The sequence below is a fragment of the Rhinoderma darwinii genome, chromosome 3, assembly GCF_050947455.1.
Source record: "Rhinoderma darwinii isolate aRhiDar2 chromosome 3, aRhiDar2.hap1, whole genome shotgun sequence".
Classification (NCBI taxonomy): domain Eukaryota; kingdom Metazoa; phylum Chordata; class Amphibia; order Anura; family Rhinodermatidae; genus Rhinoderma; species Rhinoderma darwinii.
In genome coordinates this window covers 232,475,304-232,498,971 of record NC_134689.1, presented here as the reverse complement: position 1 = coordinate 232,498,971, position 23,668 = coordinate 232,475,304, and the positions used below count along the sequence as shown (strand labels likewise).

The window sequence follows — 23,668 nt, the reverse complement described above, 5'->3', positions numbered from 1 at the left end:
CAGAGGAAGATCTTTCATTCATATACTGTTCTAATCCGATTTCACTAGTAAACCTTTTGTTTGCTTACTATTGCCAAGATATAGTCGGGTATTCCCCATAATAATCTCTCTACCCTGAATGTTTTGCCCTACCTACAGTTCTTGTTGGGGACACTTCCGGGTTATTTTCCTCAGTTACTTTGTTTCATAGTTCATCAGTATGTCTATCTCGCTGGTTCTGATTTTACTATGTCTCTGCCTTCTTTTGCTCATTTATTATATGTTGTCCTACTATCTATGTCTGGCAATTGACACTATGTGATGAATTTTTCTTATTCATATGGAATGTGTGTGGTTTGGGGACTGCACCTAAGCGGGCCTCGGTATTCTCTCATATTAGACGATCCAGCCCCTCATAATCTATTTACAGGAGACTCGCCTCACTAGTGAAAGGTCTGATTATCTGAAGAAATCTTGGATACAATGGGCGTGCCACTCCTTTCACACTTCCTATTCTAGAGGGGGTTCTCTACTGATACATCTCACTGTACGATGGAATCCCATACAGACACAGATACCCAGCAGGTCGTTTTTGTTTTTGTCTATGCTGAAATAGACACCAAACCATACGTTATACTTTGTTTATATAACCCGACACAAGCTAACACCTCCACCCTTCAAGCAGCTATTGCTTTTGCACGTCAATTTCCTACCTCCTATATTGTGCAAGGGGCGATTTTTAACCAGGTGATGTCCCCCCGTCCATGGATCGCTAATCACAGGATCCCACTCACAATTTAGTATCCATTACTCCTTTATGTCAGTTGATAGAGGGTGTGGGTTGGATCGATCTATGGAGGCATTATCATCCACAGGATTTAAAATACACTTGTCACTCTTCCGAGAGACAGACTCTCTCCAGGATTGATTGTTTTTAGTTCTCCTAATTTATCACTTTATGTACCTTCCATGTCTCACTCCTGCAGGGGGATTTCGGACCACAGTGCGATACTTGTCAGGTTTGAATTTCCTGGACAGTGCTTGTTACCTAACTGGAAATTTCACCCTTTCTGGTTAACACACATATATTGGCCCCTCTGATCATATCCCAGACCAAATTATAAAATTTTTGCAAGTACGTGATGCCCCTATTTCTCATACGTTGAAGTGGGATACCTTTTTAAGGCTTACGCGCGTGGTTCTTTGAGATCTACGATCTCTTGTATTAAAAAATCTACGGCTCATTCAGAGAGGGAAGCGGAGGACCACGTTACATCTGCGGAGTGGTTGTACATTTCCGATCCCACGGAGGCTCCTAAAGCGAAATGCCGTATGTTAACAAATGCTCCATCTCAAGACTAAACGTAAACTGTTTTTTACACATCTATATTATTTTGAGATGGTCCATCAATCCAGCCAATTACTAGCCCACCAAATTAGACAAAATAATACCTCCAATACAGTTTTGAAAATCCAGGACTACAATGGCCACATATTAACAGAGGGGGATGCCATTGCCACCAGATTTAGAAATTACTATGCCAATTTATATAGCTCCTCCACTGACCATGCCATAGCTGACGTTTTGACTTATTTGAGTGACCTGCCTTTTCCCACCCTCTCTTCAATGCAAGTTACATTGCTCGAAGCCCCTATTTCGATGGAGGACCTTCAAGAGGCTGTTCGAGACATGGCTCTCCACAGATCCCTGGGTCCTGATGGGCTCCCTATTGAAGTCTACAAGAAATACCAGGAGCATATAGGCCCAATGTTATTAGATACTCTTAACCAGGCTTTACTTACCCACTCACTTCCCTCTACCTTTTACGATGCTTCTATTATAGTATTACTGAACCCTGATAAAGACCCTGCAGACTGGTTCTTGCAGACCAATCTCTCTGGTAAATGTAGACTATAAAATCCTAACAAAAATATTGGCGAAGCGACAATCAAGTTATCCTAACAATTATTCATCCCGATCAAACTGGATTCATACCCGGTAAATCTGCTACCATTAATAAACACGTACAAACACTGATTCAGATGGGTAGAATGCACAATTTGCCCTGGGCTGTCTCTTCGCTAGATACTATGAAGGCGTTCGACTCTGAGTGGCCCTTTCTTCTTTGGCTTTGGTCCTAAATTTATATCATGGATCCAACTTCTCTATAAATCCCCTATGGCTAACGTGGTGGTTAATGGTATCCCCTCTGACTCTCTTTTCCTCTAGCGCGAGGTACAAGGCAGGGATGCCCCCTTTCTCCGGTTTTATTTGTTATTGCCATAGTTATTAGATTGAGATCCACCCCTGTGATAACTGGTGTGCAGTGGGAGGGAAGGACTAATGTGGTGGGCCTGTACTGTACGCTGACTGTATGGTTCTCTTTCTGCGCAACCCTCATGAGTCTTTTGGTCATGCTGTTCGATTGCTTGATACCTTTTCGCAATTTTCTGGGCTGAGGGTTAATTGGCAGAAATCGACTATAATGTATACAGCCGTTAATCCAATCCCAGATCCTTTGGTCTCTCAATGTGGTTTAGCCATAGTCAACAAATTTACATATTTAGGAGTTATGGTTCTTGATTACACTGATATGAAGGCCAACTCTATTGATCCACTTCTGGCCCATGTAGGAACTACACTGAGGCTTTGGTCTAAGCTACCTTTGTCAGTAGCAGGGCGTATTAACCTCCTTAAGATGGTCATTCGACCCAAATGTCTATAAATATTACAGCATATACTGGTCTCGGTCCCCCAGTTGTACTTTTGCTCCCTAAACTCCTTAATCATTAAGTTTGTGTGGGGCTCTTCCAGGTCTAAACTTAAATTGGCTACATTAGAACGTCCCAAAGTAGACTGCGGAATGGCATTGTCGGACCTATACCTATATTAACTGGCGGGCCAGTTGTGGGGATTACGAGATTGGTTTATAGATATGCCTTCATTGGATTCGACTCACCTAATGGCTGCCCTGGTGGCTGATAAGTCTGATTAGCGATCTAGAATACACTCCATTTACTCCCACAGCCACGGTACTCCCTCTGCATAAGGTGGCATTGATGGTATGGCGAGCTTCTAAAACAATATTAAATCTGTAAGAGTATCTCCAAAATGTACCTTTGTTGCATAACCCCGATTTACCATCCTTACAAACTATGCCCTTTACTCAGTTTTGACAGCGATTTTTTAAATTAACTTAATTAGTCATATTTAATAACATTTCTAATATAGTGTCTGCTTACCTGTGCCAGCGTTAGTGTTCCGATCTGCACATCATCAACTACATTTACAGGCAGTGGGCCGGGCGGCTTTTTCAAGAGCTATTCAGAGCTCCGCCGCCTCTGGTCCCGCCGCCTGTAGATGTAGTTGATGACGCACCGTGTCTTTACACAGCAGGAAGTGCTGGCTGAGCAAAGACACGGAGCGTCATCAATCTTAGTACACGCCCCCTCCTATCTCGTCGTCCACGCCTCCTCAGCCCTCTTCACACTCGTAGTTCCCGCACTGCCTCGTCATATTGTCTCTTCCCTAATACGCCCCCTCCTCCTTTTTATCTTGTCCTCCACGCTCCCTCCTCCTCGATAGTCCTCCTATCACTAATGGCCCCTTTTTTTTTTTTTTTTTTTTTTATTTATCTATAAGGCTGTGTCCACACCAGTATGTTACGTCCGTAATGGACGGAACGCATTTCGGCCGCAAGTCCTGGATTGAACACACTGCAGGGAGCCGGGCTCCTAGCATCATAGTTATGTACGATGCTAGGAGTCCCTGCCTCGCTGCAGGACAACTGTCCCGTACTGTAATCATGTTTTCAGTATAGGACAGTAGTTCCACAGAGAGGCAGGGACTCCTAGAATAACTATGATGCTAGGAGCCCGGCTGTTTTCATCTATCTGTTGGACTGGTTTATTTCTCTACAAACCACAGCACTACATTATACTTTGCTCAACACAAACCATTCATGTAAGTATAAAAGGGATGTGCCCTATCTCTCTTTATACTGGATTGTGTGTAACAGGTTGTCTGAAATAGGTGGACTTGGCAGAATTACATTTATCAGTCAGTGAAAGGGGTGGGGGAGGGAGATGGGTGCCTGTAATTAGATCAGGGATAGATGGAGGCACAAAGGATAATGATGATTATTAGGGCTTATTCAGACGAACGTATAATAGGTCCGTGCAACGCGCGTGATTTTCACGCGCCTCGCAGGGACCTATGTTAGTCAATGGGGCCGTTCAGACTTCCGTGATTTTCACGCTGCGTAAAACTCGCGACGTGCTATATTTGCCAGTTTTTTGCGCATCACGCACCCATTGAAGTCAATGGGTGCGTGAAAACCGTACACGGAAGCACTTCCGTGTGCTGCGCGCGATGTGCGCTACAGTAGTCAAAACTATGAATGAAAACCGAAAAGCACCACGTGCTTTTCTGTTTACAAACATCAAAACAGAGTGTCATAATGATGGCGGCTGCGCGAAAATCACGCAGCCGCGCATCATATGCTGCTGACACACGGAGCTGTTATGGACCTTTTACGCGTGCAAAACGCCGCTTTTTTGCGTGCGCAAAACGCACATGCTCGTGTCAATCAGGCCTTAGTGTGTAAGACAGTGTGCATGGAGCTGGGTGCCTGTAATTAGAGCAGTGAATCACACTGTCAACATAGAGGGGCGTGGCAATATGCAACTAGCTGAGATTCTTTGGAGGAAGTTGGATGTAAGCTGTCTCCTCAGATGCAGCAGGGGATCATGGGTATGGTGGGTTACAAGACCGGAAACGGCAAGGACCAGAAGCAAGGGATGTAAACAAACAGAAACAGCAGCACTGACTATTTAGATCAAACTGAAACTGGTTAAAAGTTTAAAGGGATTGTGTCGCTAGAATATTATTATTTTTTTAGTTAGTATATACATGAATATACATTGTTCTAATTTTTAAAAATTTTTTCACAAGTCTGGAAATATTATAAATTAGATTCTAATTTATAAAATTTCCATGTGCTGGTCACTAGAGGGAGCAATTCCCAAAATTGCAGCATTGGCATGTGGTAAAGCAACCACATTGCTTTATGCTGCAAAATTTGAGAATACTCACTCGCTCTAGTGAGCTCACAGAATCCCCCCTCCTTTATCCTGGCTAGTGCCTGGAGAAAGGAGGGGATTGAACGGTCAAACCTCCTACACTGTGTCTCGCCATTTTTGGAGCTAACACACAGTGTAGTAGGTTTACATACAGTAGTAAACACACAGTAAATCACGTACATACACAGAAATAACTTACCTGCTCCTGCTGCCGCCGCTCCCTCCGGTCCGTCTGCTACCTCTGCTCCAAGTGCACAAGTCCGGAAGCCGCGACCGGAAGTAGTAATCTTACTGTCCGGCCGCGGCTTCCGGTCCACAAGAAAATGGCCCCGGACGTCGCTCGGCCGAAGACCTTCAATTTGGACTGTGTGGGAGCGGCGCATGCGCCGTTCCCACACAGACGGCGTACAGCATAGTGGATGGAACGGGCCCTGTTCGCATTCACTATGGGACTGTATGTGCCGTATTCCATGTCTGTATGTGTCGTTAATCGACACATACAGAGATGGGAAAAAAAATGGCAGCCCCCATGGACAAGAAAAAGTGAAAAAATAAAAAAAAGTAAAACACAAACACACAATTTTTTTTTTATAAAACACTAAAAGCAAATTGATATAAAAAATATTTTTTTTGCGACACTCGTCCTTTAATCAGAGAGAGCCTTTGCACTGTCTGATTTCCTCCATTGATTAGAAGTAATTAGAGACTACAAATTATCAATCTTTCCACACCACTTTTCTAGCGTATAAAAGTCACAAAAGGCCCATTGAAAGCTTTTTTGATCTTTGGGAATATTACATAGTCGAGGGAACGTTCGACTGATCAGGGCACACAATGCATTCGGAAAAACTGAAGTGTTTAGACCGTGAATAGACCTTCCACGGGATGTCTATTCACAATCTGTGCTAGTTACAGCAGAGTAAGCGTAATCTCGCGAGATTACCCAGTAAATTACAGGTTACAACGAGATTACGCCTCCTCTGCTGTAACTACCATAGAAACAGTAATGAAGTGCAGAGATTGTGAATAGACATCCCGTGGAATGTCTATTCACTGTCTAAACACTTCAGTATTGTTAATGTGTTAGTATAAGACAGCACATAAGGATCTAGCAGGATCCCTATGCGCTGAGAAAATGAATGGAGAGGAGTGCATGACACTGATTGGTCAGCGTCATACACTCCTCTGTACAACGCCCACTTGTCTAAAGTAAAAACACGGCCACTTGGTCATTAAGCAACTCATTAGCATAAATCTGAAATCGCTAATAAAGTTGTGAAAATAGATAGTTTTTTAAATAAAAAGCATTACTGTCATCTACATTAAAGCGCCCATCTCCTTATGTAAGAGATAGGGCACTTATAATGTGGTGACAGAGTCTCTTTAATAGAAGAGGTTATAATCAAAATGTAAAAGAAAAAAATCAACTTCTTCGGCTAACCTAAATAATGTGAACAGGTGATACAATGGCTCTTTTGTAGGTGATATATAAATATCAAAAAGAGATGATCATGAAGATGATAATAAAAGGTGAATTTTTTTTAGACTGGCAAAGGGGAAATTCTGTTCTGGTCATGAGGGCCCACAAGACCCTGGATTATGAAATGTTTAAAAAGCTGCTCAAAAAGGAGATAGAATAGCTGGTAATTCACATGGTCTATGGTACCAAGGTTGGTACATAGGCATCTTTGTGCTTTCCTTCCTGTCTCGTGTGTAATGAGATTTGCCAGCTGCTGTGTAAAAAAGCAAAGATTTTTTTTTTCTTTCCTTTTTCATTTTTATACAATAATATAATTTATCGGTGACGTGTTACTGGTCAAACGTGTTATTGCCAAGCTTTCCTCAATCTTAAAGTAGATGCAGCTTGTTAATTTTATATGCAATGTGATACAGTTTAGTAAGCGTTTTTGTGTGTATTTCTCCAAATGATGCCTGTGAGAATCTGCCTTCTGTATATTGTATGCTGATGTAGTTATGATAGATTGCCATTTAGAACTCTTGACTTAATGCCCCCAACCATTTGTGTAAGATCAGAGCAATGGTCAGAAGGGACTCAGCCCTTGACCTTTTAAGTCTTTGGGAAAGACAAACTGTCTTTCTGTAATGACTTGTGCATTTAACACACATTTTTCCAACAACCGAGCACATTGTCAGAGGATCCCCCCCCTTGCATATGAGCAGATGATAGATATATATATATATATATATATATATATATTTATCTATCTATCAGAAAATTAAATGGTACACAGCAATCAGTGAAACACTGCTGAGAGGGGTGGCGGAGCTCTCTCCCCATGAATTAAAAAAAAAAAACATATCTAGGAGTCTGCCGAAATCTTTTTGATAACTTCTTTTAGCCAAATGGCAAAATATTTGCTTTTGCCGTTGGGCCTAATAAGAGTGGGATTCTATCCCTTTGCTGTCCTTGCGTTGTCTGGTGACCAATCTTCTTTAAGCTACCGTACCGGTGTCCTTGTATTGACATTAGGGCAGCACGATGGCTCAGTGGTTAGCACTGATGCCGTGCTGTGGTCCTGGGTTCAAATCCAACGTCGGCAAAGAATTTGTTTGTTCTCCCCGTGATTGGGTGAGTTTCATCTGGGTACTCCGGTTTCCTTCCACACCCCAAAAACAGAGAGGGAATTTAGATTGTGAGCCCAATTGGGGACCGTAAGTAAGGGCGACCTCTGTACAGCGCTGTGGAATATGTTGGTAACAGAGAAAAATAAATAATAATGGAATCTGCAAATTTGTAAATCATGTTTTATAATCTTGTGTAAACATCCTTGAATAAAGGTCCTTTTACTGCGGCCCATTTTGGCTTTAACAAATGAGCTATGCATGGGGACGAGTGCTCGTTACTGCGACCGCTCGTCCTCATACATTTCTATCATGTTCATTGGCTGATTGTATAGTTTCAGCTGACAACGATTCTATGTTCTGCTGCAGAAACTATACGATCAGCCGATGCACTAACGTTTGCTCATTCATTGCTGTGCATTTCCCATTTACACAGGGCAATGATCGGGAGGGAGCGTTTTGTTTGCCCGATAATTGGCCGTGCAAAAGGACCCTAAGTGTCTGTTTTTAATTTAGACCTCCCTTTTCCTAGCATGTGCATGCTTTTCAATTGACACTTTTCTTCTTTTGGATCTTCCGGTTTCTTTGTACACTTGTTTTGTATGTCTGAAATAGAATAGTTAATCCAAAGCATTTCTACAGTAAAACTGTGCTGCTGTTTCTGAAGTTGGAAATCACTTGATCACCTCTTTACGTGATAAATGTAACTGCAGACAAATTCCTCTTGGTGTCTATATAAGTGCCATCTTGATCGATGGGCCTTCCACATCTAAAGCTATAATCTGATTTATGTAAGGCTCTGCACATGGCAAAATCAGATTGCAGCAGATATGTTACAGGGGACATGCTCTTTGCACTCTAAAGTAGGTTCGCTAGAGGGCTTAAGTCTATATACAGCTCTCAAGCAAATGTTAACTTCTGCTGTGTAATGTCCCCTTCTTGCAGACTTTCTTTTTATTGTGTTGTTGTGGCTTGAATGCTTTTATGGTTTTTAACCCTTAGTGATGAGCATATTTTAGGTTAAGATTAAGTTTCCCATTTACATCAATGGAAAAGCCGTTAGTTCTTTACGCAAGCGTTTTTTAAAAAAAAAACGTGTTGCGTAAAATAGAACAGTGAGGTGGGGTTGTGTTTGGCGCAGTTGCATGTTTGCAAGAATTTGTGTGTGTGTGTGTGTGTGTGTGGGGGGGTGCGCACGCCATTGATTATACTCCGCTGCACAAAAATAGGACACCGCTCTGCACGCGCACACTACACACAGCTCTACTGCACGCACGCACCCAGCTTTGCTGCGCGCTCGCACAGGCACAGCAGGTGTGAGGGGGGAGGTGAGAGATTGGGGGGGGGGGGTGAGAGAGAGAAGGGGGAGGAGGGGTGAGAGAGAAATGGTGAGAGAGATGGCGCTGGCTTTCCCCTACAAACCAGTTTCTATGCTGGGTCGCTCTGAACTGCGCTTGCGCAATACAGAGCCAGATGGCAGAGGCAATGGACGGGAGACATTTATTGTGTCCTATGCCCTGTGCTGCCATATTCCATCTGTGTATGTGTCGTTAAGAGAATAAAAACACAAATTAATAAAAAAAAAAATCACAGGCTGCAGCGGTCACATAAGCTGCAGCGTCAGACCAGGAGGGTGGGCTGCACTCAGACCATGAGAATGCGTCGATATGACGACAAAGAACGTGGTATGTATTAACTTTTTTTTTTTCCCCTAGCAGAGTGTTTCTGTAGCGGAGATTCTGCCCGAACATCTGCACCAAAATTTTGGGTGTTTTTTACAGGGAAATACCCTGCAGGTTCCAGGACGGATATGTTGTGTACTTTTATGCAGTATATCCGCCCTGTGTGAACATAGCCTAACGATAACACTTTTTCCCTATTTTAAACATAAAGGCTGTACACAAATAATACATGTGGTAATTTGTGTAGAGACATTGGGAAGGTTTACAGCATTATTAATAAAAATGCTACTTCTGTAATCGCAGTAGAAGGGTTGTTAGCCGGTTAGGTCTCAAGTTTTTGTTTTGAGCACAGGTGTTCTTTAACCTTTAGCTACAGGTTAGTAGACAAAAAGAAAGCTTGTAATCCTAAGGCTGGATTTACACGAGCATGTGCGTTTTGCGCGTGCAAAAAACCCTGCGTTTTGCGCGCGCAAAAGGCACTTAACAGCTCCGTGTGTCATCACCATATGTTGCGTGGCTGCGTGATTTTCGCGCAGCCGCCATCATTATGAGACTCTGTTTTCATTCATACTTTTTACTGCTCTTGCGCGAATCACGCGCGTCACACGGAAGTGCTTCCATGTGCTGCCCGTGATTTTCACGCACCCTTTGACTTCAATGGGTGCGTGATGCACGAGAGACGCACAAATATAGGACATGCCGTGCGTTTCACGCTGCGTGAAAATCCCGGACTGTCTGCACGGCCCCATAGACTAACATAGGTATGTGCGAGGTGCGTGAAAATCACGTGAGTTGCACTGAGGTATTACACGTTCGTGTAAATAAGCCCTAAGGCACAGTTCATACTGAGTTGTTTTTTTTTTGGTGGTGATTATGATGCGGAAACCGCGCCCAAAAATTCTGAAATCGCCCATCATTGATTTTAATGGGAGGCCGAGGTTTTTTATTTTTTTCCCACGACCGGGAAAAAAATTCCGTCTCTGACTTACCATTGAAATCAATAGGAGGCAGAGAAAGCGTTTTTCACTGCGTTTTGTTCGCAGTGCTCAATCGCTGCGGCCGAGCAAAAGGCGGCAAAGAAAGTGCAGGCAAAAAAACTGTGAACATACCCTAAGAGGGTATACCTGTTATGTTATGTTTAGGGAATACTGTAGACCGCATGATACATATTCTCATACAATAATGGAATTAGATGCTGAGCTGTTTGCTGCTAAGGCCTTATTCACACGAGCGTATTTCACGTCAGTGTTACGAGCGTTAAAACGGATGTCACACGGACCTATGCAATTCAATGGGGCCATTCAGACATTCAGTTGTTTTCACGCAGTGCGTGTCCGCTGCATGAAACTCACTGTATGTCCTATACTTGTTTTTTTTTTTTTGCGCATCACGCACCCATTGAAATCAATGGGTGCATGAAAATCGCGGACAGCATACGGACGCACATCCGTGTGCTGTCTGTGATTCATGCAACCGTTGGTAAAGAAATGATGAGAAAAAGAAAACCACCTCCTTCAGTTTTTTTGCTGACGTAAAAAACGCATGACATACGCGCGTAAAAAAAGGCAGACGCGCACCATACACAGATGTCACACGGAACTGCAACGCAAGAAAAATAATTCGTTTTTTACGCGCACAAAACTGACACGTTCTTGTGAATAAGGCCTACTAAGTCTTAGCAGTTGCAACAGCTGCAGACATTCACTGGCCAGATTGCATGTCCCTCTTTCTACGTGTCCTCACTACTGATGGAAGTAGACTGGCAGGGGAACTGGACCGGCAAGAGACTAGGTACGGTAGGTAAGTAAGGCGCTTTTTTGTGTGAGCGGTTTAAAAATTGTTATGCGCCAGACAACCTATCTAAATTCCTGATGAATGTATGAAGATCAGGTAAACGTGCTGAGATTATTTGACTTCGGTTGCAACTCTTCATTTAACAAACATACGTTTATTTCTCTCGCGCGCGCGCGCGTGTGTGTGTGCGTGTGTGTGTGTATATCTACTAGTCCTTCTCAATGAATTAGAATATCATAAATAAGTTAATTTAATTCCGTAATTAAATTAAAAAAGTGAAACTCGTATATTATATTCATTACACACGTGATCTATTTCCAGCATTTTTTTCTTTTAATGTTGATGATTATGGTAACAGTTAATGAAAACCCAAAATTTAGTCTCAGAAAATAAGAATATTATATAAGCCCAATTTCAAAAATGATTTTTAATACCGAAATGTTGGCCTACTGAAAATTATGTACAGTATATGCCCTCAATACTTGGTCGGGGCTCCTTTTGCATGAATTACTGCATCAATGTGGCGTGGCATGGAGACGATCAGCCTGTGGCACTGCTGATGTGTTATCAATGCGGCGTGGCATGGAGGCGATCAGCCTGTGGCACTGCTGAGGTGTTGTGGAAGCGCAGGTTGCTCTGATAGCGGCCTTCAGCTTGTCTGCATTGTTGGATCTGGTGTCTCATCTTCCTCTTGACAATACCTCATAGATTCTCTATGGTGTTTAGGTCAGACGAGTTTTCTGGCCAATCAAGCGCAGTGATACTGTTGTTATTAAACCAGGTATTGGTACTTTTGGCAGTGTGGGCGGGTGCCAAGTCCTGCTGGAAAATGAAATCAGCATCTCCATAAAGCTTGTCAGTAGAGGGAAGCATGAAGTGTTCTAAAATTTCCTGCTAGACGGCTGCATTGACCCTGGACTTGTTATAACACTGTGGACGAACACCAGCAGATGACATGGCTCCCCAAACCATCACTGACTGGAAACTTCACACTGGGCCGGAAGAAACTTGGATTGATGCCTCTCCACTCTTCCTCCAGACTCTGGGACCGAGATTTCCAAATGAAATGCAAAATTTACTTTCATCTGAACACAGGACTTTAGACCACTGAGCAACAGACCAGTCCTTTTTGTCCTTAGCCCAGGTAAGACGCTTCTGACTTTGTCTCAAGGAATACGACCGTTGTAGCCCATGTCCTGGATATGTCTGTGTGTGGCGGCTCTTGAAGCACTGACTCCAGCCGCAGTCAACTCCATGTGTATCTCCCCCAGATTCTTGAGGGTGTCAATGACTGTCTTCTGGAGAACTGTCAAGTCAGCAGTCTTCCCCCATGATTTAGTAGCCTACTGAACCAGACTGTTGAACCATTTAAAGGCTTATGAAACCTTATGCAGGTGTTTTGCTGATTAGAGTGGGACACTGAGGTGACAATCTTCAACTTTTAACCAATATTCTAATTTTCTGAGAGACTATATATTTTGGGTTTTCATTAACGGTTAGCCATAATCCTCAACATTAAAAGAAATTAACTCTATGATATTCTAATTAATTGTGTTTTCAGTGATTTAATTCTAATACCACAAATTATTGATTGCAGGTCTGGCCCCCCTTGTGAATTCGGTCAGTTTAGTGATGGTTAGTTGATCTCCAGAAATGAAAAGTGACTGTTTTAGTGATAGTTTATTTTTTTTTTAAAAACAAATATATAATTGCACCTGTGGAGTCACCTATTGGACCTCCCCTGTTGAAGCTTCTATACAACGGCAAAAATAATCCAATGATTTGTGGTTATCAATTTTTTTTTTCTTTTACCTCCTGTATTTCCTACTGTGAATTTCAATAGAATTTTAGATATGTAGAACTTTTAAGTCTGACTTGCATCCAGCTTCCCAAATAAAGTTGAGACTCTTGCCAGGAAAATGTATTCCTTATTTGAGATTTTTTTTGTGAAATCCCATTTGTCTAATTCATATGTGCCATTTTTTTTTTTTTTAGAAATACTAAGTGTTTTGTTTTTTTTCGTTTTAATTTAATATCTGTATTTAGCATTTACTGTGTATCCTATGGGTATCCTTTTTTTATTCGTGTATTCTGATTCCTGATGTTGAAGGTCACAAATGTAACCGCTGCTCGTCTTTTGACCTTTCATGATCTTGACATTCTCTCTTTTTTTTTTTTTTTTTTTTTTTTTTTTTTTTCTGTATCCGTCAGATTGACCACGTGTTTTTGATGTTGTGTGACCTTTTTCTTTCTCTGTAAGTAGCTGGTATTCAATGGTACACTACTTGAGACCCCCAAATATATTTTTTAAGGAGACAACAAAAGTAAGAAACATGTAGAATAATACATTTATTACTGTTACTAGGACTGTATAGAAACAGATACGGATATAATGCATTTGCACTGTTCCCTAGTCAGTATTAATTCACATTTTTTAAAAATGTACTTCTACTGAATCTGACTTGCTGTCCAAAAGAGGCACATTACTCCAATTTATCTAGAGCCAACACTTGGGGCACATCTTAGGGTATGTGCACACGGTAGCAGGCTTTTACGTCTGAAAAGACAGACTGTTTTCAGGAGAAAACAGCTGCCTCGTTTCAGCCGTAATTGCTCCTCCTCGCATTTTGCGAGGCTTCTCTGAGAGCCGTAAATTTTGAGCTGTGCTTCATTGAGTTCAATGAAGAACGGCTCAAATTACGTCTGAAAGAAGTGTCCTGCACTTCTTTTGACGAGGCTGTATTTTTACGCGTCGTCGTTTGACAGCTGTCAAACGACGACGCGTAAATGACAGGTTGTCTGCACAGTACGTCGGCAAACCCATTCAAATGAATGGGCAGATGTTTGCCGACGTATTGTAGCCCTATTTTCAGGCGTAAAACGAGGCATAATACGCGCACCGTGCACCGGGTGTCTGGAACAGGATGCAGTAGTTTGAGTCTGAAGCAGATTGCTCCGACCACTGCATAGTGGCTGTTCGGCGGAACTGCAGCTCTGGTCCTATTCACTTGAATAGGAGCAGAGCTGCAATACTGCAGCTCGGCTGCTATTCTTTGACGGGAGCCATCTGTTTCCGGCAACATCGTCCGGAGGCAGCTGGAGTGCCAGATCGGTGCAGGGTCCGAGTGTCGCACAGATCTTATACTGATGACCTATCCGGTGATAGGTCATCAGTTTTCAGAAAATGGGAAAACCCTTTTAAGGCAGTATATTTTCTCTAAAACAGTATCCTGTAGCAAGAAAGAAAGAGGGAAAACATACCCAAAAACCATCAACAAATGGAAGGTGAGGGAAATTTGTCACTGATATGAGCTATATCTGTTATATCTGAGCAGCAAATTCTGACCGCTATATTGGTTTTCACCCTCACGCAGAGAGGGCTGTCAATCACTATGTAGGACTGCTCACTGGATTCCAAAGCCCACAATGAGCAGAGGTTTAAATCGACACTGTATTTTTCGGACTATTAGAAGCATTTATTGTCCTAAAAACTGTGCTGTAATCTTCTGGGGTGTCTAATAGTCTCAGTGCATGCAGCTGCCAGTGTATGAAGAAGTATGAGTCTGAATCTTGTGATTCAAAAGGTTCCTGCAGTGCAGTATAATGGAAGCAGCATCTCCTGTGCTGTGTGTAAAGAATCTGTGTTTTCTGCTCACTGAACAGTAAGGGTATGTTCACACGAGGGCGTCCGTTACGGCTGAAATTACGGGGATGTTTCAGCCTGAAAACATCCCCGTAATTTCAGCCGTACCGGCATGTGCAGGCGCTTGAACGCCGCGTCAATTACGGGCGTAATTGGCGCTGCTATTCATTGGAGTGAATGAATAACGGCTCCAATTACGGCCAAAGAAGTGACAGGTCACTACTTTGACGCGGGCGTCTATTTACGCGCCGTCATTTGACAGCGGCGCGTAAATATACGCCTCGTGTGAACAGACAAACGTCTGCCCATTGCTTTCAATGGGCAGATGTTTGTCAGCGCTATTGAGGCGCTATTTTCGGGCGTAATTCGGGGCAAAAACGCCCGATTTACGTCCGTAAATAGGCCGTGTGAACATACCCTTACATCTTACACAAAGAATTCTGTCAAAGCTGAAAGCTCAGTGAGCAAATAACACATACATATGTACACCCAAGTAAATCTGTGCAGGTGCTGATCTGCGAGGACCTTCTAGCCACGCCCCCTCATGAAGGAGCAGCAGCAAGAGCAGATTTATAACCATTAACCCCTGCCTCTCCACACCTCTGTCTAGTGAGTTCAGGGGAGGCTATGTGCCAAAATCACTGTGGCTGTCATTGTATTGGGGCACTCTGCCTGATAGTGGGGCATTGTATTGGGGCACTATGGCTGGCACTGTATTGGGGAACTGTGGTACTGTATCGCCTTAAAGAGGCTCTGTCACCACATTATAAGTGCCCTATCTCCTACATAAGGAGATGGGCGCTATAATGTAGGTGACAGCAGTGCTTTTTATTTAAAAAAAACGATCTATTTTCACCATGTTGTTAGCGATTTTAGCTTTATGCTAATGAGTTTCGCAATGGACAACTGGGCGTGTTTTACTATTGACCAAGTGGGCGTTGTACAGAGGAGTGTATGACACTGACCAATCAGCGTCATACACTTCTCTCTATTCATTTGGTCAGCGCATAGGGATCCTTTTAGATCGCTATGTTTTGTCTTATACTAACACATTAACGATACTGAAGTGTTTAGACAGTGAATAGACATTCCACGGGATGTCTATTCACAATCCCAACACTTTGTTAATGTTTCTGTGGTAGTTACAGCAGAGCAAGTGTAATCTCGCTGTAACCTGTCATTTACAGCGTGATCTCACGAGATTCCGCTTGATCTGCTGTAACTACCACAGAAACATTAATGAAGTGTCGGGATTGTGAATAGACATCCCGTGGAATGTCTATTCACGGTCTAAACACTTCAGTATCGTTAATGTGTTACTATGTGACAGCACATAGCGATCTGCGTCATACACTCCTCTGTACAACGCCCACTTGGTCAATAGTAAAACACGCCCAGTTGTCCATTGCGAAACTCATTAGCATAAAGCTAAAATTGCTAATAACATGGTGAAAATAGATCGTTTTTTTTAAATAAAAAGCACTGCTGTCTCCTACATTATAGCGCCCATCTCCTTATGTAGGAGATAGGGCACTTATAATGTCGTGACAGAGCCTCTTTAATATTACCCATAGGACATGTACAGTAAAAAACATACCTTTTCTCCTCTTTTATGCTTTAAAATATCTGTGCATCTTATGGTCCAATGTGTCTTTTATAGCTCAAAAAATATGTTAAATAAATGACAAGTTATACTGGATCTTCTCCCACAAAAATGTACATCAACCTTCCCATCTATTCATGCTCTAGAACGTGCTGCTCGTAGATTGGTCTGCATTTTTAAATTGACAGGTTCAACATACTTGTCTGCTGATCAATTAACCATACCTAGCACCAGAAGGCATTTTGAAGTTGTATATTGTAACTTTCAGGAAGGTGTGCTCATTTTTGCAACATGACCTTTTATCATTTTAACCCCTTAATGACGAGCGACCTGATATATCTGTCGCAAGCAGGTATTAGTTCCCGCATAGTGACGGATTTATCTATTGCTCTGATCGGGTGGGTACTGCCAGTGTACCCACGCAATTCGCGTCAGAAACACGGCTGTTCTACACAGCCTGGCTCCTGCCGCAACTGACTGAATCTAAGCGCATTCCGATTCCGGCAGTTTAACCCATTAGATGCCGCCGTCAAAAGGGACAGTGGCATCTAATGTGTTTGGCAGAGGGAGCGCCCTCTTTAACCCCATAGGGCCCCCGCAAAGAAATCGCAGGGCACCGTTGGATTTCCATGGCAGCCAGGGGCCTAACAAAGGCTCCCAGGTCTGCCTTCAGCATCTGCTTATTAGTCCATGCTAGAGGCATGGCTTAATAGATTGCCTGTCAGTTTTACACTGACAGGCAATAATGCTTTGTTATACGAAGTATACCAAAGCATTATATAAGCGACCAGCAGATCGCATGGTGAAGTCCGTTAGTGGGACAAAAAAAAAAAAAATGTAAAACAGTTCAAGTTTATGAAAAAAATAAAAAAAACGATTACAGTAAAAATAAAATATAACCACCTTTTTTCCCCAATAAGTGGTTTTATTTTGTAAAAGTGTAAAAAAAAAAAAAGTGATGTACACTTATATGTATCACCGCGATCGTAACGACTCACCAATAAAGTTAACGTATTAATTAAACTGCCGGGTGAATGGCGTCAACAAAAAACGCAAAAAACGATTACAAAATTCCTTTTTTTTTTCTCCCATTCCCACCATAAAAAAATTAAAAGTTAATCAATAAGTCCCATGTACCCCAAAATACTACTAATAAAAACTACATCTTGTCCCGCAAAAAAGAAGCGCACATGTGGCTACATCGACAGAAAAAAAAAGTGTTACGGCTCTTCAAATGCGGGAATGCATAAACGAGTCTTTTTTTTTTTTTAAATTACATTTTTTAAAAGGGTTTTTGTTTTGCGAACCTAGGAAAATATAAAACCTCTACATATTTGGTATCCCCATAATTGTGCAGACCCATAGAATAAAGGTAACATGTTATTTATGCCACATAGTGAATGGCGTAAATTTATAACGTGAAAAACAATGCTGGAATAGCCGTTTTATTTTCGATTTCTTTCCTAAAATAAAGTTGATAAAAGTTTATATATATATATATATATATTATATGCACCCAAAAATGATGCAAATGAAAAATACAACTCGTCCCGCAAAAAACAAGCCCTTATACGGCCATGTCCACGAAATTAAAAAGTTACCCTATCTTCGAATGCAACAGTCGAAAAACAAAAAATAATCCTTGGTCATTAACGCACAAAATGGTTTTGTCATTAAGGGGTTAAAAAGAAAAATATATTTTACTTGTTCGGTTTATCAGTTACCAATAAAACCTGTCAATACTAGATTCCCCGAAACATTTTATCAAAAAGGATCCCCAAATGTATATATTTTTTATTTTTTAAAGAGAAGTTGCTGAATTTACTGCGTTTCAGAGGGGATGTTCTAATGTGTGCAGTTTACTCTACATTAGCGTTTTGATTAATATATTTTTTTAAATGCAGAATAAAAAAAAAACATTCCACCACAAATCATATTTATTTACGTTACGTCATACACGGATATTCACAAATGATGCTTTATAAATTTATTGTACCTCGGTACTCTAGAACCGCATTTATTGTGGCTTACGAACGGTCAAATGGCAATCCGATCTCTGCTGTTCGAGCCTTTGTTGCGGCTGGCTATTACTACCGTTCCCCACTCCTTATCTTACCAGCGTGACAAGTATGTGTGTCATAAAGCTGCAGTTGCCTGTTATTCATGACAAGCTTACTCTTTTTTTTTTTTTTTTTTTTTTTTTTTTTTTTTCGGCAAGAGGTTAATAATAGGAAATCAGAAACATCCAGTTTTTATCCCTTTGCTAGCAAGTGTAATATTGGCCATCTGCATTTATGTTGGAAAGAGTTGATACTCCTAATCCTCTTCACAATCCAGTGCCCAATGTCCTGAACTCCTCAATATAGCTTCTCACCAGCTATGTACAAACTGTGCCCCAACATTCCGACATTCCAAAGCTGCTTCTTCTGCACCCTCACTTTGCACATTAAGCTGCGAGGCGCCACCCAGTTGTCGGCGAGGCACAGCTATGGAGGTGGTTTTGGCAGATGATCATATGCTGTACAGTCCTTTATTTGGCTGCAGCAATCTCTGGTTTAGCCACAAAATTGTCTAAAAAAAAAAAAAAGCAAAAAAAAGTAATGTGCTTCTAAAAAGGATCGCCCACTAGTTTAGTAATGCCGTATCTCCTAGATCATCTAATATGCGCTGTCACGCTGATAATGTTAGTCAAAATTGTGTCCCAAAAAGATTATTATTTGAAACGTTATGAGTTTTTTTTTTCTAAATATGCAAATGAGGCTATATTAAACAAGTGGGAGGTAACACCAGCGTATACCTAAATTAGCATATTTAGAAAAATGCTAGTAACTTTGCAAATAAACATTTTTAACTTTACACTGTAGTTATCCGCATCATAGCGCCTATTAGATTAGTTACGGCATTAAATAAGTAGTGACAGATCCGCTCAAGTTTTAAGGTGTTGTCCAGTTTTTCTTTATGTGTTTGTTTATTTGTAGAATAGGAAATCCTAGTTAGTTTTCTATTCTACATGTATTAGATATTCGTCTCACATACGCCCCTGTCACAGTAGAATGGTATAGCCCACTGATTAGTCCTGTTTAATGGCGTAGACCGGCTAACTGAATATGACTAAACATGGCGTCAGTCGTGTGACCCCCTCCCCCCCCCCCTCACACACACAGCATTCAGCTAGCAACCGGATTACATGACGTACATGTGTTAGGTCCAGGTAGAGGACACCTTTATGGGCTAAGTGAATTGGACTGATGATGGAATAAAGATGAACAACTACTTCATTGTGTGTGTATTTACTGTCTCTAGAAGTTTTTAAAAAGTCTGCCTGTCCTTGTGGGATGTTATCATGTTAATAAAGTTAAAGCTTAAAAACAAAAAAAAAAACACTCAGAGGAGACCAGCAGAATGTAAGAGCTGCTCTTTACAGACACTGACAAAGAATTTCTACATACAGTAACATCTCATTATAACTTCTGCTCCTCAATAACCGATTTATTCACCTGTTCTATACCTGGACAGTGTTACCGGAATGCCAGCGGTCACATGACTGACGCCATCTTTAGTCCATTCAACTATCCTACGAGTGCATTTATATGGACTAATCTGTGGGCTTTACCGTTTTTTTTTTTTTTAAACAAATGCAACTACATCGGTATAAGAAATATGTGAGCAGAATTTAAAATAAGTATATATTAGAAATCTGTAGGATTTCTTATTCTATAAATAAATTGATGAAACAAATTAAAAGTGTACAACCCCTTTTAGGAAACACAGGTTGAATTAAACAATATTTTGATTTTAGTATGGACTTTGATCAAGGATGGCATCACCGTGTGTTGACTGGTGGGGCCCAAGTAAAGAATGTTTGAAAAGCCTTGCTGTAGTCTACATAGGATGTAAAGAGACTATGGCCAGTGCTCTGGTTCTTGACCGAAAAACATTATGGGTTGGGGTGAGCGGGTACTATACTGGACTCTATTCTTTGTAATGGTCTTGATTTTTTTCCTTATACATTGAAAATCCTTGTAAGCTTGATCCTTACAACTTTTGTTTCATATCTTGTTACGAACAAGAAGATTGAGACTTTTTATTTGTACGCTAAATTAATTATCAATGTTAATCATGCTTGACAAGTGTTGTTTTTTTTTTTTCTCCATGCATCTGCATAAGGAATTAAATGGTCAAGTAAGTATGTAGATATTTCTTGGTCTTATTTTTCTGAGATTGCTGACTTTTCTTACTTGCAATAGAAATCTGTAGGTTAGAAGTGCTGTTTGCACCAATTTTTTTTTTTTTTTTCATTTTGGTAAAATTTTAATCCTACAAGCAACCAAAGGTTTTTTTATGTTTTTTTTTTTTAATGAAGTGTATGCAAGACTTTTATATTTTCTTTCTCAACCTCATTTCGTTTTAGGCGAAGAAGCTGGAAGAAAAGGAACGAGAGCTCAAAAAGCAGGATAAATATTACAAGGAGCAGCTGGCCAGACTCGAAGAGAGAGTAAGTGTGGATGTGGAGAGGAAATACAAACTTGTATAGGGCTCTGAAAATATGACAACCTCTTGTTAGACTAGAATTTGCTGCAGTGTAAATATCCGATGCATGTAAACTACACAAAAATGAAACTTTTTTTATTTATTTATTTTTTCCCCCCAGTGCATTCTGCATCTGATTTGGTGATTTTGTCAGAATGAAGTATATGAGATATATTTTACTTAACTGAAAAACACTGGTATACTATTAAGGGCAACTACTGCTGATAGGTACCGGTGTTTGATGGGTGTAAATACTGGTGACCGGTACCCTTTAATACAGCTAGACTAGTGTTTCTGCCCACCTGGCTAATCCATTAGCACAGTGCCCTTGCCACAGGAACTGCTGCCATTGAAGCGTTTCAAAATGCTGTAGAGGCAAAATAATTCCTCTGTATTAAAGCACCAGCCTTACGATCCAGTGGATCGCTTAGTAAAGATTACTCTTCCGATGGGAAAATAGCCTGTTTTAATAATTTAGCCACTGGCAGATCCACCTTAGGCGGGCAATCCCAAGAACTCATTAAGATCAATCAAATAAACAAATCTGAATCTGAAACCCATGTATTTTGCTAATTAAAAAAACAACACCACAGTTTTTGTTCCATAATTGTCTTTAAGTCCAGGTGACTAGGTAGAACTCTGACTGACTTTCTTCTTAGTGAAGTAAAAGACTTTTCTTTATTGATCGCTTCTTTCACATGGTTATCGGTTTATAAAATGCTTTTTACTGCTTTGAATTGTCTGTTCTGTAGCAGGGGTGGGATTCAAATTTTGAACAGGTTCCCTGTTTTTTGGACGAAGACCTACGCACCGCGCGGGAGAGGAGTCATGGTGTTTTGCAGTGTATCGCGCCACTGAAAATGAATCTAATAATAAAATAAAACAATTACGATATTCCAAATACCCCCTACATTAAAGTGGACTCTAAATAAATAAATTCCCTGTGCAGAATGCTTTAGTGTGGATTGCACTATGTATATAATTACATAAGCGTACAGACCTACCCACACATTATGTTAAACTCACCCATTACGTATAGGGCTATATGGGCACATTCAATATCCTAAGGGTATGTTCACACGAGGGCGTCCGTTACGGCTGAAATTACGGGGATGTTTCAGCCTGAAAACATCCCCGTAATTTCAGCCGTACCGGCATGTGCAGGCGCTTGAACGCCGCGTCAATTACGGGCGTAATTAGCGCTGCTATTCATTGGAGTCAATGAATAACGGCTCTAATTCCGGCCAAATAAGTAACAGGTCACTTCTTTGACGCGGGCGTCTATTTACGCGCCGTCTTTTGACAGCGGCGCGTAAATATACGCCTCGTGTGAACAGACAAACGTCTGCCCATTGCTTTCAATGGGCAGATGTTTGTCAGCGCTATTTTCGGGCGTAATTCGGGGCAAAAACGCCCGATTTACGTCCGTAAATAGGCCGTGTGAACATACCCTAAGCGTGCTCAGCCCATTTAGTTAGGCTGTGCACATGAGAAGGGTGGAGGACAGTGCGGAGTGTGCAGTAAGCCGCAACAACTCTCCCGGCTAATACACAGATCCGGTGCCAGGAGCAAGCTCCATACATATATACAGCACCAGAACAAATCTCAGTACAAATATACAGCACCAGAACCAAGCTCAGTACAAATCTACAGCACCAGAACAAAGCTCAGTACAAATATACAGCAACAAAACCAATCTCAGTACATAAATACAACACTAGAACCAAGTTCAGTACATAAATACAACACCAGAACCAAACTCCGTACATGTATTCAGCAGCAGAACCAAGCTTAGTACCTAAATACAACACCAGAACCAAGTTCAGTACGTATATACAGCACCAGAACAAAGTAAATAACTTCTATACGGCACCAGAACAAAGCTCAGTACATAAATACAACACCAGAACAAAGCTCAGTATATATACTAGTCTTTCTCAATGAATTAGGCTGGGTTCACACGTGGCGGAATTTCACTTGAATTCCGCTGCGGACACTCCGAAGCGTTAATCCGCAGCGGAGCCGTTTCTGCATTGACTTCCACTTCTATTTAGAAGTGTTCGTTTAGACGATGCGTAAAATTCCGCTGCGGAGCATAGGCTGCGGAGCGGAATTTGGTGTCCGCAGCATGCTCTGTCTGTTGCGGAGCAGTGGCGGACTGGTTGCGGACTCATGGCGGTATTTCTCCATTGACTTCAATGGAGATTCTAAGTTCCGTAATGAAGTCCGCAGCTGTCATGCACATGTTATGTGTGCTGCGGATGCGTCTTGCTTTTTTGCCATGACATTTCTTCATTCTGGCTGGACCTATGAATTACTAGGTCTACAGCCAGACTGAGGAAGTCAATGGGGCTCCCGGAATTACGGGAGCGTTGCTAGGTGACGTCAGTAAATAGTCACTGTCCAGGGTGCTGAAAGAGTTAAGCGATCGGCAGTAACTGTTTCTGCACCCTGGACAGTGACTACCGATCACAATATACAGCTACCTGTAAAAAAATAGAAGTTCATACTTACCGAGAACTCCCTGCTTCTGTCTCCAGTCCGGCTTCCCAGGATGACGTTTCTGTCTAAGTGACGGCTGCAGCCAATCACAGGCTGCAGCGGTCACATGGACTGCCGCGTCATCCAGGGAGGTCGGGCTGGATGCCGAAAGAGGGACGCGTCACCAAGACAATGGCCGGTAAGTATGAAATTCGTTTATTTTCACTAGGGAAAGTGCTGTCCCTTCTCTCTATCCTGCACTGATAGAGAGAAGGGAAGCACTTTTCCCGC

General features: G+C 41.6%; 1 protein-coding gene across 3 annotated transcripts in view; it reads left to right on the top strand.

Annotated features, from left to right (window-relative positions):
- CHCHD3 (coiled-coil-helix-coiled-coil-helix domain containing 3) overlaps positions 1-23,668 on the top strand; it is a 209,727-nt gene that overhangs the window by 93,810 nt on the left and 92,249 nt on the right. For 2 of the 3 annotated variants that reach the window (XM_075855097.1, XM_075855096.1), the window contains exons 5-6: positions 20,534-20,548; positions 20,778-20,861. In XM_075855097.1, coding sequence (XP_075711212.1) covers positions 20,534-20,548; positions 20,778-20,861 — 99 coding nt within the window. The remainder of the gene's footprint in view (positions 1-20,533; positions 20,549-20,777; positions 20,862-23,668) is intronic. The other variant, XM_075855095.1, reaches the window with a different exon arrangement.